The sequence below is a fragment of the Schistocerca gregaria genome, chromosome 2 (genome assembly GCF_023897955.1).
Source record: "Schistocerca gregaria isolate iqSchGreg1 chromosome 2, iqSchGreg1.2, whole genome shotgun sequence".
NCBI lineage: Eukaryota > Metazoa > Arthropoda > Insecta > Orthoptera > Acrididae > Schistocerca > Schistocerca gregaria.
The window spans coordinates 831,592,644-831,608,610 of NC_064921.1; the positions used below are offsets into that span (position 1 = coordinate 831,592,644).

Consider the following 15,967-nt stretch of genomic DNA (forward strand, 5'->3'; position numbering starts at 1 on the left):
AGAGTGGATGTTCGGTCTTCTAATCTTGGTGCGGCCTGTCTCTTCCGTCTACTGCCTCCACTGCTATCATATCAGAGCGTTCCTGACATATTTCTGCTAACCCCACATCTCAAGCAGAGCTCAGTTGGAAATCGCTGTTCCAGTTGACAAGATCATCAAGTACTCTTGTTTCCACTTCCTCTCTGAGAACCGAATCACAATGCCCATTGACGCAACAGTAAAAGACCAGCCAGGTGGTACCGCTAAAGCGATGATACTTCGGTAGTATGGAGATGGCCCAGAGGAACTGGATGCTTTCCTGATACATTTCAACAGTTTCAATCCAGATACAATTTGCTATAGAGACGGAGAATAATGGTCAACTGAATTTCTTTGATGTGTTCGTTATCAAGCGAGGGGACTGGATGTTGTGCCACAGGCCGTTACGAAGATTCTAACCACGACCCCCGACAAAAAAAAAGGTGTGATTAAAACCTTGGTGAACAGGACGTGCAAATTTTGTGAACAGACCTTACGGCCGACATTCAAGAAGAATGATTATTCAAACAAGGAGGTAGAGCGAGCACTTTGCCCCATGGAGAGAGTCAGAATCGAAGAGGGACGAAGGGAGAGATTTCCTTCCGTTCACCCGTACGATTACACATAGCATTGGGAAAGCGTTGAGCTAGAATGGTGTGGAAATTACCTTCAGAACCACGAGAAAGATAAAAGAATGTGTAAGATCGACAAAATAGATACGACATCCTTTGGCCTGGTTTACATAGGCACCACAAAAAGGGACACAAGGGGAATTGCTGTTCGTGACATATGGATAAATCAGGCGTAGCGGAACATCTTTATAAAGATGGTGAGACCATGAAATAAAATTCACTGAGACGATTGTCATATCTAAAACATCGCTTTATCACGTCGCTCTTTTCGGTTTTGAACGCACAGTGAGCACGTAAAGATGCCAATAAAAAAGTGTCTCCCGTCAAGTGTGAGGGTCTGTTGAGAGATTTCGCCTAAAGCTATTCTGCCCACATAACATGACTGTCATACGTTTCCTTCATCATGACAATTCTCGCCTGCACTCTGCAGGCGCAATGAAGATGCTCCTGCAACGTTTACGATGGGATGTGTTTGATTACCTACAATACAGCCAGTAATTGGCTCCCAAGAGTTTCGTTTCTGCTCACCTGCTGGCTATGAAGACAACATTTTGGCACAGACAACGACGAGCTGTAGACCAGCGCAGAGATTTGGCAAAAACCACAGGTGGTTGTCTTCTATGAAGAGGGCATGTAAAGTTGGTGCAATGGTGCAACAAATATCTAAGTCGAAGCGGTGACTATGTAGAGAAGTAGCGGGATGGTGTATCTAACCGTTGCAAATAAAAAAAATTTTGATTTTCACAGTGGTTTCCATTTCGTGACCGATCGGAACTTACTTTCCGAATAGCCCTCGTAGATACGGGGTGTTCAAAAAGTCTCTCCGCAGTGCCGTATGATTGTTCGCCTGCCTGGGTTGTTTCCCTTCAAGTGGACTCTCCCAGCATTCCACCGTTTCGTTTACCTCAGCCAGCGTCAGTAGTATCGTTGGTGTGTGTCGTTAGGTGTTGACGTGAAGCTTTAAGTTTAGTTCCTTTGTTAGTTTGTTTTGTTTTTGTCACTGTTAAGATGCTAACCATTGAAGAACGTGTGTTTTTAGTCGAACGAGTGTTCAAAGTTGGCGGTAAATACACAGTTTCAATTCGTCAAACATTTAATTCAGTTTTTCCAGAGACAACACTCCCACATCGCAATACTGTGCGAGATTTGATTAACAAATTTCGAAGTACGGGTTCAGTGACAGGTGAACCGAGAAGTGGTCGTCCTAGCGTTTTGTCTGAGGATAAACTACTCGATATTTCCGATAAAATGAGCCCGAACAAGTCAGTAAGAAAACGCGCCCAAGAAATCTATGTTAGTGTCGGAACGGCCCACACAGCTCTAAGGAAAAAGTTAGAATTTTTCCCATACAAAGTGACAGTCGTGAAAGAACTGAAAAATACTGATCATGGCAAGAGACTGCATTATTGTCAATGATTCAAAAATTTCGTTCACCAAAATGGAAGGGATATTCTTAATGAAACGTTTTTCACTGATGAGGCGTAGTTTCATTTATCCGGGTACATGAACTCGCAAAATTCTCGTATGTGGAATCCTGCAAATTCATTGTGTATTCATGAGGAACCACTTCATTCTGTAAAAATAGGAGTTTGGATCGCAATTTCTAGACATCGGATTGTGGGTCTCATATTTTTCAGCGAAACGATAAACGCACAACGATACTGCAGTGATATTCTGTACCCATTCATAGCAGAACTTGTGTAAAGTGAACTACTGTACGGTTATTTTCAACAAGATGGTCCAACCGCGCATACAGATCTCGTTTCAGTGTCACTGCTTTTGTTATGTTTTTGGTGATCGCATAATTTTGCAGGGACTTTGGCCTCCACGATCGCCTGACCTAACACCACCTGACTTTCTTCTGGGGTGCAGCGAAAGCAACTGTCTATAAAAACCGTCCAAAATCCATCGATGAACTTTCACTGCTTCTGTTACAGAAGAAATGTTACAGTTTGTCTTTGGAAACATGACTAGACGAATTGACTTGTGTATTCAACAATGTGGGGGACACTGTCAAAATTATTGTGAAAATTTGTAACTAAAACGGAATATTCAGTAAATTAATAACTTGTATTTCACTGAGTTTCTTTTCGGTATATTCACTGCGGCATACGGCACTCACAGCTAAAAATCATACGGCACTGCGGAGAGGCTTTTTGAACACCCCGTAAAATTTGGATGTCAACATTGCAACGTAAGAGTGGCAATCGATTACTTTCAGTCGAGAAAGCTGGCACTACCAGAGATAATCTCGTAGCCGACGTCACGTGACGGACTTTGGTGCCCCATACGCTGCCCATATACTCGTCGCTCCCTCGAGGTCTGGTCGCAGTTCGCCACTTTACGTCTGAAGATGTCTCCCGTAGTCGGAGAGGAAACATGAAGAGAAAGTTTTATGCGTCGACCATGGCCTACTAGCCTAGAAGTTTTAAGTGACGTCACTGCTAACCTTAAAAGCTTACATTATATGGTCGCACCTTTGGCTGTTCGAAAACAAACGTGTGGCCTTCGTTAGTGTTGTACTCTGTCATCGCAGACTTCTCACACGTTCTGAAAAGCGCTGCGAGATGAATCACTGCGTCTGGACGATGTATGGTTTGCCACACTCGCAACTGATGCTGTAGAGGTCAGGTGTCTGTTAACCTAGATCCCTAGTTGATGCTTGAGTGACCCAAGCGTATTCTTGATTTTGAGTGTAGAGCTGAAAATGCGTTTTATATTGCGCTTTTCCATTGTCCAGGCAACCTCGGCTGCGTTCGGAAGAAACGCTAGACGGCTGGTTTCTTCTTCGGAATTGTTTTCTACCTTCTGGCTTCCTTGCTTATTTGTGTCTGTGAGTATGCGTTCTCGGGAAAGGTTTCGTGAAGATGCTGCAGCTCGGTGACGACTCGGTTGATAAGCGAAGTGGCGCAGTGGTTAGCACACTGGACTCGCATTCGGGAGGACGACGGTTCAATCCCGTCTGCAGCCATCCTGATGTAGGTTTTCCGTGATTTCCCTAAATCGTTTCAGGCAAATGCCGGAATGGTTCCTTTGAAAGGGCACGGCCAATTTCCTTCCCCATCCTTCCCTAACCTGAGCTTGTGCTCCGTCTCTAGTGACCTCGTTGTCGACGGGACGTTAAAAACACTAACCTAAGACTCGGTTGATAATCCGAGAAGATTTCGTCAATGAAATTCGTCGAGAAACCCTCCATTCTCATTTGCACACTAAAGAGAGCAATGACAAATAGCAAGTCACGAACCTATTTTCACATACTAAAGACTCCATCCGAACATAATTTTACTTATGGTTACTTCATATTATAATATTACATTATAGTAGAGAATTTTAAGTTTTATTTTGGCTCTTCCGTGTAATATGTTCCTGTTTGTCGACTATAATACATGTATTGTTTCCACCTTATTTATGGATTCTTTCGTTACTTCTTTGGTAGAACAATTCCATATTTATGGTTGAATAACACGTACACTGTTTTTGATCTACTGATTTTTATTTCGAACTAGTTTTCAGCGTTTTAGGCCATCTTCAGCAAAAACTGACTAGCCCCTGGAAGGGGCACTGGTTCTTAGGTAACCAAACATTATAGATGAAGATACAATCACTTAGAATGTTGTGCATTAAACTTGTTTCTTAATGTTGAAATTACGAGTGATTTGAGTTTTAACAGCAGTTGCTCACAAAAGTCAAGATTAGATATTTTGTGTATGATAAATTTATTAAAAGTGGATAATTATGTTTCATTCTGATAGCGTATTAATTCTATAAATATTAGCAGTTCCATTTTACCGTAACGCCTTCACATGTTTTGAAAATCTCCTGACATATCATTAGAGTGGTGAGTATTATATTCAAGTGTTTTATGTTTCTTTGTTATACTTTCTGACTTGTTCCACACGCACGAGAATCATCTAATTTTTGGGTGTATGAGACGAAGACTGAATATAACCTAATCTAATTTGGGTAGTATTACGGAACCGTCACGTTCACAAAGAACACACAGGGAATCTTACGTATGACAGGAATGGTACTATTCAGGATATACAGCGAAAACTGACACGGCTGAAACTAGAGAAGCGAAAACGTTGCGATAAAGGGAAATAGGGTACAGACTTTTTATTACATAAATCTCAGTTATTTCTACAAAAAATTATTTCTGATTCGACTACACTGCATAGCTAACACTGCTGAGTACCACGGGGAATATTGTGTCTTTAGCAATGACTTTGTAAATTAGGTATATTTGACTGTTAGGCTGACTGAGGAGAATAAATGCATTCTTTGCGCGAGTGAAGTCATTGCGAATGTGAAGCTTCACAGAACATTGCCAAAATAGTTCCCAGTATATTCTCAGTTCCTTCTTCGTTCAGGCCTTATCGAGCCATTCCAATACGCTGGCGCACGGATTCTGGCACATTTTCCCAACACAACATAAATATGGCTTCAGTGTACCTGCCCGACATCAGAATCCAATTCGCAAAAGGTCATTCCCACTTCCTGCTGCACAACTTAATCACAACAACGGTTGTCTGTGGTGGCAGGAGATCCGTCACGGCTTGCACATACCACATTCAACTCTAAAATTCACGGACACAGATATTAAGCAGTCAGTTTCTCTGCGCTCCATACGTGAATGGTCCGGGAAGAAACTCTACCACGTGGTACAACTGGAAGTACTCTCTGCCATGCACTCCATAGTGATTTGTAGGGTATAGATGCAGACGTAATGTCAGAGATCTACGAAAAACTCGTCGCAATTTCTTTCTTTACAAATCGTTCAATGTAAGGGCTCAATCTCAAAAACCACCAGTCGGTGTATCATTCAACACTTTTTTTGTAGTCTCTTACGGCTGTTATTATATGGAAATGTATATAGGCATTTGATATTTCCTATGAATCGAAAAAGAAATGTCATCATGTAACTGCTGGCTATTGGAGAAATAAGTTTCATTCCCTTTCCACATTTTGAGCTGAAATGGATCGTTGATCTCTGTGCCAGGATCTGAGCTAAAACAGTTCTGTTACTCGTCATCCTATACGTCGCTGCATTGCCCGTTACTACGTAGCCCTCTACCTATTGTTCCAACAAATTACAACATTACTCTCTGGTCTTCACAACTGGCATAGTGCTGCGTATTGATCTGAGTACCCTTCATAATAAAAGTGCAGCTAATCGCTGCACACTATCTTCTGTAGCGTTGGAATTATCCGTCACTAGGTAGAGTACTTCCACCTGACCTCATTCTACAAAAGCACTAGAGTTTCTTTTTCTCTTGCACTTGAACACGCCGAGCCTCGTGATCAATTGTACTGTAGCTCTGAAGTGCTAATTAATTGCCTAGCCCGACAGCACATTTATCTTAACTGCATCACATTCAACGATGAGTGTTCATCACAAGTACGCAATTAAGTCATAACGCTCAGTCACCCTGAACAATGGCAACCGGACTTATCTGGTCTACTCTTCGAACATACCAGCTGCCTTATCATACAGAACAGCTCGCTTATCATACCTTTAAAATTTTTCGAAAGAAAGTGATTTCACGTCTAAGGGTGAACTGTATCTTTAGGATCGAAATTATGTGGATGGCAGAGCACCCTTAACTGAGTCAGGTAAGTCACTAATGGTTGAAAAAGATGCTCTGTTTTTCATTGTGATATACACTGATCAGCCAGAACATTGTGACCACCGACCTACTCAAATGTTCAAATGTGTGTGAAATCTTAAGGGACTTAACTGCAAAGGTCATCAGTCCCTAAGCTTACACACTACTTAACCTAAATTATCCTAAGGACAAACACACACACCCATGCCCGAGCGGCCGGCCGCGGTGGTCTCGCGGTTCTAGGCGCGCAGTCCGGAACCGTGCGACTGCTACGGTCGCAGGTTCGAATCCTTCCTCGGGCATGGATGTGTGTGATGTCCTTAGGTTAGTTAGGTTTAAGTAGTTGTAAGTTCTAGGGGACTAATGACCACAGCAGTTGAGTCCCATAGTGCTCAGAGCTATTTGAACCATTTGTGCCATGCCCGAGGGAGGACTCGAACCTCTGCCGGGACCAGCCGCACAGTCCAGGACTGCAGCGCCTTAGACCGCTCGCCACCAACCTACTATCAATATAAAACTCGTCCAGGCTGTAGCAGCGTCACCTGGCAAGGAATGACAGCGAGTCAGACACACGCACGCTGCATGTCGTATGAGCGAGCGTGCTGTCCATGTGTAGAATGGGAAAGGGACGCGATCTATGTGAGTTTGGCCGAGGAGAGTTTGTGATGCCCCAGGGACTCAACACGAGCATTTCTGAAACGGCACGACTTGTTAGGTGTTCGACGAGTGCAGTGATGAATGTCTTCAAGTGGCGAAATCAAGATGAAACCACGTTCAGGTTGGCCATCCTCATTACAGATTTCGTACGTCATAGGCTGGGCAGACTGGTGAAACAGGACAGGCGGCGGACTGTGGCGGAACCAGCAACAGACTTTAATGAGGGACAGAGTACAAGTGTCTCTAAACACCCAGTGCACCGAACATTCCTAACGAAGTGCCTCCACAGCGACAAACCATGCACGTGCCAGTATTAACACCACGACATCGGCAACTACGACTGAAACTGGCACGTGACCGTCGGCAATGGACGCTGGCGCAGTGGCAGAGCGTTACATGGTCTGAAGAGTGGCGATATCTTCTTCATCATGCCGATGGGAGGGCGCGAATCCATCGTCTTCCAGGCGAACAGGTCCTTGACACCTGTAAGTGGGATAGAGACAAGCTGGCGGCGGCTTCATTATGCTCCGAGACATTCATGGATGCAGTAGAGCTCGTACAAGGCACCATGACGGTCAAGGAGTATCGTACACTTGTTGCAGACCACGTACACCCCTGGATGACAATCGTGTTTCCCGACTGCAGTGACATTTTTCAACAAGATAATGGACCACGTCACAATGCCAGGAGTGTGATAGATTGGCTCAAGGAATAGAGGGTGAGTTCCAATTGATGTGCTGCCACCCGAGCTCACCAGATCTGAACCCGATGGAACACATGCGGGATGTGATTGGATATGATTGAACATGGTTCCATAGTTCATGGCCGCCCTCCTCGGAATTTACCAGATTTGGGTGACTTGTGTATGGAGATGTGGTGCAACTCCCTCCAGCGTCCTAGCAGGGCCGCATTGCTTCGATGCCACAACGCGTCGTCGCTGTTATCGTTCCCAAAGATGGACATAGCAGCTATTAAGTAGGTGGTCATCATCTTCTGACCGATCAGTGAACAACTTGCACTGACGTTCCAAAAAACTGTCACCGCTGCGGACAGGGTAGACCAAATACCACTTGGTGATGTTGCCGGTACGAAACTATACAAGCGATGCAAAGAGGAATTGGGAATCGCTCTAGCAACGCTACGGGTCACAAATGGGGAAATTAACTGAGATAACCTATGACCTGGCGCTTGGGAACGAGCAACTCGGAAACGGCGAAGCTAGTCGACAGTTCGCGAATCGCTGTCGAGAGCATCTATGGAAAGTGGTTGAAGTACGGTGAAGCCACGGGACAAGTTAGTGGACGACCACGCCTCAAAACAGAACGTCTACATTAGAGGCGACCTGCGGCACAGTGCTGTGCTGGTGTTCCGGAGCGCAGTTCAGCTTACAGTGCTGAACATGGGGCACTGCAGCAAATATCCCCTACATTTTCCCATGTTGACTCAACGACATCGTCAGTTGTAGTTGGCACGGGAGCATCGAGTTGGACCATGGAACAATGAAACTGTGCCGCCTTTTTGGGTGGACCACCTTTCTTGTTGTACCACAATACACCGTCATCAAGGCTGACGGCTGCTCGAAACACGTACCTCGGCAGGGGCGCATAGCGGTACTTCCACTTCCATTAAATATAGCATCAGGTTGCTGCCCTCCATATTCTATGTTGTCTAAATTTATTGACTTCCACTTCCAGGTGTGAAGTAGCTTGATGACTTTGGTTGTAGTACGAACGAAGAAATTAAGGAGTAAATTCATAATTAAACCGAAACTCTTAGCTGCCGACAGGTGTTGTTGGTATACATCAACGAGCACAGCTGAAAATGTGTGTCCCGCCCGGGACTTGAACCGGGAATCTCCTGCTTACATGGCAGACGCAACCGAGGGCACCGATGGCACAGAGATCTGTGCGACTGCAGGGACTTATTCATATAATTAAAGGCTACCCGGCCATTGACCTCTTTCTGTGCGATTGCGCACGCTTTGCCCGAACTCTTCGGGACTCGTCAGCTTAGTCTGGCCCGAGTAATGAGTGACTGGGCAAATATCTATTAGGAACACTACCAATGTGCGTTGTGGACAGTTGGGAATGTGGATCTCACGGGAAGCGTGCAAGGGATAAGCCCCTGCAGTCGCACTGTCCTCTGTGCCCTCTGTGGCTCAGATGGATAGAACGTCTGCCATGTAAGCAGGAGATCGCGGTTCGAGTCCCGGTCGGGGCACGCATTTTCAGCTGTCCTCATTGATGTACATCAACAACTGGCAGCTAAGGGTTTCGATTTAATTATCATTTCATTCTAGAGAAGCTGCACGGTCATCAATGTTATCTGTTACTTCGGGAACACATACCATCTTCATAAAATTAAGGATTGTTTCAGTGCTCAGTAATTGTAGCGTACCGAGCGAGATGGAGCGGTGGTTAGCACACTGGACTCTCATTCGGGAGAACGGCCTTTCAAACCCGCGCCCGGCCATCCTGATTTAGGTTTTCCTTGTTTTCCCTAAATCGCTTCAGGCAAATATCGGTATAGTTCCTTTGAAAGGGCACGGCCGACTTCCTTCCTTAATCCGATGGGACCGATGACCTTGCTGTTTGGTCCCCCCTCCCAAATCGACCCACCAACCAACTGTCACATAACCAGGCCTCCGTATTTTTTCTAGAACGTGTACAAGATGAAACACGACTACATGATGATCATATTTTTGTAATAGAGAAAATTATGAATATTTATACATAGAAAAATAGTACATCGCCATTTGCATATTGAAAACGGTGTCAGAAAATTTTGAGACAGTATGCCTATTAAATTTACCCAGAGATGCGGCCCTACTCTTTCATGCACAGCAGAGGCCAAACTGCCACCGGAACTGAGTTCTTCATTTGATATACATTCCATGGTTTTTTTTAATAAACACTGAGGATTTTTTTTAAAAAGGTAAGTAGTCACATACGTTTAGAAGGGGCGAATCAAACGTGAGGGCTTCGTGGTCTGAAACAATTCGCGAATCACCGCGATCATCACCTTGCCACCACACGCTGCAGCTCCATCTGCTGTAACCATATCCTCAGGCGAGAGTTTTAGCTGTTTATTCTGACGGGTGCTGTATATCGTGAAAAGTAACACTCCAGTCATAGTCCCGTACGATACGTCAGACGCTGTTATTTCATTTGACAGCGTGTCTGTTTTCAGTGTAAAACAGTCGAGTACCTGTGTAGAGCAGTGAGTGCGTGTGCCCTCCGACGATGATGTCGACGTCTCGCATCTTGGTTGCCATGTCGCGGTCGATGTAGAGTCCTGCGTGGGAGAGAGCGACGATGATGTCGACGCCGCTTTGCTTGAGGCGCGCCGCCTCCTCCGCCACAGTCTGTGCCTCGTCAGTGAACGTCAGGTTGCCGGTGGTAGCCTTGTCCTGTGTCACCAAGAGCAGACAATCAGTCACGCGAAAGCAGTCGCAAATACGTACACCCTGGCGTAATCCGGGGGCCGATGGAGGCGTGTTACACTGCCTGACAAAGAGAGGGAAGCACCTAGAAGACACGGTCGAATGTCAGTGTAACTTCTTGGACGTACATATCATCGACATTTCTGTAAACGATTACAGTTGCAACTCTTTCTGACAGCGAGAACAACTACCAGAGTGTGTTAGTGCTGTTGGTTTTTAGTGTTGTTACCACGCCTGATAGGCAATACATGAGACGTGAAGAGCGTCAGATGTTTAGTAATGAGTGTGAAGAACACTGAGATGCCGTGAAATCGTCTGAGATGGTGTTATCAGCAACTGACAGAGTTTGAAAGGTGCCTCATTTTGGGTCTCCATTTGGCCGGGTGGTCGAATATTCAGATCTGTGGGGCATTTGGAAGCGGCAGTGGCCCGATATGGGACTGCAGGGCGTAACACGGCAGCCTAGTGTAAGGGGAAGGGACATTGAATTAATTGAATTCGAAACACTCGATAGCGGAAGCACGGGCGGCGGCTTATATTGGGTCACAGCTTGACAGGAGCACATACAGGGCCAGTTTGGCACTGTGCTCCACATATATTGTTGTTTCTGGACTTCCACCGGCCGCAAAGGTGACCACGTGACCAGGAAAACCCGTCCGTTGTGCAGCATAGTGGCTGCTCGTTTCTCATGGCTGCTTTTCGCGTTCAGTATAAAATTAAAGCTTACCTCAAAATTAATAAATATTGAACCACATGCGTCACTGTAGAGCCAGTAGGCTCATTTGAAGCGGAAAAGATGGACGATTACTGGCGTGAAGGCGAGCCTCCCATATTCGCATTAGTTCACACGTTAGTAATCGCGAAAGCGTTACGAAGATGATATATAAACTCCAGTGGAAGACTCTGCAAGATAGAAGCTCAGTAGGTCGGTATGGGCTTTTGTTGAAGTTCCGAGAACATACCTTCACCGAGGAGTCAAGCAGTATTTTACTCCCGCCCCTGCGTATATCTCTCGGAGAGTTCATGAGGATAAAATCAGAGAGATTAGAGGCCCCTCTGAGGCATACCGACCATCTTTCTTTCCACGAACAATACGATGCTGGAATAGAAGGGAGAACCGATACAGGTACTCAAGGAACCCTCCGCCACACACCGGCAGGTGGTTTGCGGAGAAGGGATGTAGTTGTAGATGTAGATTGTTAAGTTAAATGTCATAAATAATGCCTGAAGTGTAAAAGTGAATACCTCTTCAACCCATTATGCGTTTGCAACAAACGAGGTGACTACAGACGCATCTCGTAGAATTGTGTCGGACTGTGATAGCAGATTACTGAAATTACTCACATATATAAATGAGAAGGCAAAAAGGGATTTCGCACAATTAAAAACAGCTTTTCTTACAAAGTAAATAGAGAAACATTAAAAGTAGCAGCAATGCTATAACTTTATATATGTAGTATTTTATTTAATGTATAATTTGAAATGTTTGTTAATATTTACACTTATAAATCCTAAAATGGAGGAAAACCATAGAAATTATTGTTTCTAAATAAACTATGGCAGATAAAAGAAGACTGATAACAATATAATTTTCCCAGAAAAATTTCCGTATGATTTGATGTATCGTATGTGTGTAATCGGTTAAAATTAAGAATGTCAGTAAATTTCATGTTGAACTCAACTGACTTCAGTGGTACTTGGTCGTGGTTTCCTGTGTGAACAGCGGCGTTTTGGTGGGCAGTCTATGTTTACATGCCGTAGGAAGTGATTAGGCTTCGTTAGTCTGTTTTTGGAGGAAGTTTTATCTGATGAGCGGTGAAATAGCCGCTAGTTCGAGTGTGTTCTTACATCCAAACATAGACTTTTTCAGCATCTGATACACTTAATAATTTTTCAGGTTGTTTGTGATACAAACCGCACTTGGAAGGTTTCACCCTGTAGCCACTGTGAAATTTATAGTTTGAGATACAGTGGAACCTTAACGGGTTTTGTCCGCAGCTCGTGGTCGTGCGGTAGCGTTCTCGCTTCCCACGCCCGGGTTCCCGGGTTCGATTCCCGGCGGGGTCAGGGATTTTCTCTGCCTCGTTATGACTGGGTGTTGTGTGATGTCTTTAGGTTAGTTAGGTTTAAGTAGATCTAAGTTATAGGGGACTGATGACCATAGATGTTAAGTCCCATAGTGCTCAGAGCCAGCCTTTAAGGGTTTTTCTAAAGATGTCGTTGTTGTTGTGGTCTTCAGTCCAGAGACTGGTTTGATGCAGCTCTCCATGCTGTTCTATCCTGTGCAAGCTTCTTCATCTCCCAGTACCTACAGCAACCTACATCCTTCTGAACCTGTTTAGTGTATTCATCTCTTGGTCTCCCTCTACGATTTTTACCCTCCAAGCTGCCATCCAATACTAAAATGGTGATCCCTTGGTTTCTAAAGATAACTCACGCAATAAATTGCGGTTTATTCCACCAGCTCCAAGATTTTAAGAAAGTTGGTCAGGTTATGAAGTTAATTCATTGTGAAATACGAATTTCGATGTTACTCTGTTCTTATTGGAAATAAACTCGAATATGTCAAACTTTAAAAAATATGCGAGAGTGTACATGATTTTTGCATAACAAATCCTGCCTGCTTATATATTAAATACGTTTGTGGAACACTGAGTACATTGCGACGAATGTGAGTTGGTGCTCAATAGAAGAAACTCAGCCAAACTTTTAAATTCAACCACATTTACGTGAGCCCATTGAAGTGTTTGTGCTGAGTAATGTGTGGGAAAATCTTTACATGCAGTAGCGTGTAGGGGCTCCAAGCTGATGTGGAACTTGTGAACAGTTTAGAACTTTGATTTTCGGCAAGTTGATGAGAGAGATTGTGTCTTATTTCGTCATCCATACCACAAGCACATTCCCGTACAACCTTCACGATCGCAATGGAAACATGAAGGCATGCAAACACGTCGTCTAGGTTCCATTCGGCGATGTCTGACCACCGCAAGGAAGGACCACAGTACTGTGCACCAAGCATTTCGTAACTCTTTCGCATCTGCGCCTACCATCCAAGACATTCTGTGTCATCCCAGACCATTGGTCGGAGACAACCTGCAGCCGGACTACGGAATTACCGTCTCATATATATGCTACCATTAACACAAATGGCTGCTTTTGGAAAGGTACCATAACCAGACAACATGGGTGCTGATGAAAGGTGTCGGATTGTGTTCATTGATGAATAGCGGTGCTGCACTACTCCAGATGACCAATGTCAGCGAGCATGGTGGCCACCTCGGGAGGCGTCTAATTTCTCCAATATTTAGCAGATGCACAACGGTGCTACCTCTGGCGTCATATTGTGGGCAGCCGATGGGTAAGACTGTTGGTGGTGGAGGGTACCTCCGACGGCAAAACTGTACGCCACGGGCATACAAGCTCCTCATGCGTTACTTGTCGTGCAGCAGTGTTGTGGTACCATTCTTCAACAGAACAATGCTCGGCTACACATGGCGCGTGTGTATGAATTGTCTACCTGATGTTGAGATACGCCTTTGGCGAACAGGATCCTCAGATCTGTCCTCGATAGAACATGAGTTGGACCACCTCGAATGTCAATCGGTCCCAGTGCAAGTAATCAGGGTATCAAGGAACATTTACATTCTCGGGCTAGTTTGCCATTGGAAAGGATAGCACTGCTTCATGACTCGATCCCCAAGCGAACCAGTGCGTGATTCGAGGCCAGAAGAGGTGCAATGTCATGCTGATAAGTGGGCTTCTACTGCCACGTTCCTTGTAAATGCGACTCGATTTACCAATCACCGAAATAACATCACATACCCTCTCAACATAGGAAGTTTCATTTCGTTTCCTCCTACCCTTCTAGGTGCTTCCGTCTTTTTGGTCAGGCATTGCACTTACTGCCCACTAACTTGCGAGGTTTCCACTCACTAAAGACCGAGCGAGGTGACGCAGTAGTTAGCACACTGGACTCGCAGTCGGGGGAGGACGACGGTTCAATCCCGCATCCGGCCATCCTGATTTCCCTAAATCGCTTCAGGCAAATGCCGGGATGATTCCTTTGACAGAGCTCGGCCGACTTCCTTCCCCACCCTTCCCGTAATCCGATGAGACCGATTTTTTGTCTCTTCCCCCAAATCAACCCCCAACCCCCATTCATTAAATCACAGCTAGTGACCGTAAATCAGTCGTTACCGAATTTCAGAGTAATATGTGGATCACAATTGGAATATCCTGTAGACATGTACAAGAGCTGCTTGTGAACGACTTCCAGCAAGCAAACGAATGTCTGGTTTCGGTTGTTAACTGTGAACGCCAGCAAACATTTCGCATTTCATCTGAAAGAAAAAAATCCATTACAAGAATCAGGCTTGCGAACAGTCAAGATGCTTCGTCAGACATCTCGCTACTACGTGGAAATTCACTATATCCACGCACTTCCTAGAGTGTGTATGGACTTGCATCATTTAATAACCGCCTACCACGCTTTTGAATATATGAACAGTGTCACAGCTGGATAACGACTCCCACACTAAAGGCCTGGACAGTGCATAGATGTCACACACGAACATCCCACTCCTCCTAAAAAATAAAACAGACATCATTGAACAGTTAATATCCTACAGATTTCTTGAAAGTTTTTGTAATAAAACTGATCGAGAAGACTTAAACTCTTTTCGTAGCGTTTCTATCACGCCTCAAGGGCCGGAGAGAACTTTTGTTCGTCATCTCATAGGACAGTGAATAAAAAAGAAGACGGAAGAAGTGTAAACTCATAAAAAGTAATACTGTAAACGCAAAAACAAATAGTAACCATTGTATTACTGATTCCACTTCACTTTAAGTAAAAGTACCACATCACACAAGTGAAAATCTAATTTAAAAAAGACTGTTGTCCAGTGTAACACTTGTGAATCGTGAATAGTGCTGGATTAACCAAGGCTACAACAGTCCTTGTGTAATTTTAGTCATTTTTCAGTTTAAACATGGCTGTTTCTCTGCAACCATATATAAGTTTCAACATAGGAATCACACAGTCAAGCGATTGCAAATAACTGTTTGGTACATTGACCTAGGTTTCGACGCCTCTACGAATGACTTCATCAGAATTAAATTTTGACAAAGCGTGTAAAATAATGCATAGAAAATTAAGTCTCACAGATACCTTAACCGAAATGACGATTGCCATGACGTACAAAGGTTACTTAAGTAAAATTACATTGCGAGAAGGCAATGGTATAAGTTAAGAGCAGATATGCTCAAGTCAAAAAAATAAAATAAAACACGTTCCAGCATTTGGCACGTATGCATATCAAGGAAGAACATCAGACTGATCAACTCAGTGCCTTGTATTGCTCGCATGAAGTCATTTCTACTGAAAATATTGGATAGACTGATTTGAGTTAAGCGCTGAGATTCCACAGCCGAAGGACATGTCCGGTAACTCAGATGCAAAGAAACCTTTGCGTAGACGAACATATGGGCGATAACCGGCAAGATAACGTTTGGGAGAAAGTGTCTGCAAACAAAGATGTACTTGAGAAGTGTTTTCAAAGTCGCTGAGCAAATCACGTTTCGATAAAGTGTGGGAGAACGAAGACCGCTGCCTT

At 44.4% G+C, this 15,967-nt stretch overlaps 2 protein-coding genes across 2 annotated transcripts in view; one reads left to right on the top strand and one right to left on the bottom strand.

Annotated features, from left to right (window-relative positions):
- Positions 1 to 15,967, top strand: part of LOC126335184 (protein 5NUC-like) — a 346,258-nt gene that overhangs the window by 59,915 nt on the left and 270,376 nt on the right. The window lies entirely within an intron of this gene.
- The window catches only part of LOC126335183 (apyrase-like), a 68,091-nt gene that overhangs the window by 33,922 nt on the left and 18,202 nt on the right, over positions 1 to 15,967 (bottom strand). Inside the window, exon 3 of the mRNA XM_049998177.1 lies at positions 10,121 to 10,322. Within this exon, the coding sequence (XP_049854134.1) occupies positions 10,121 to 10,322 (202 nt within the window). The remainder of the gene's footprint in view (positions 1 to 10,120; positions 10,323 to 15,967) is intronic.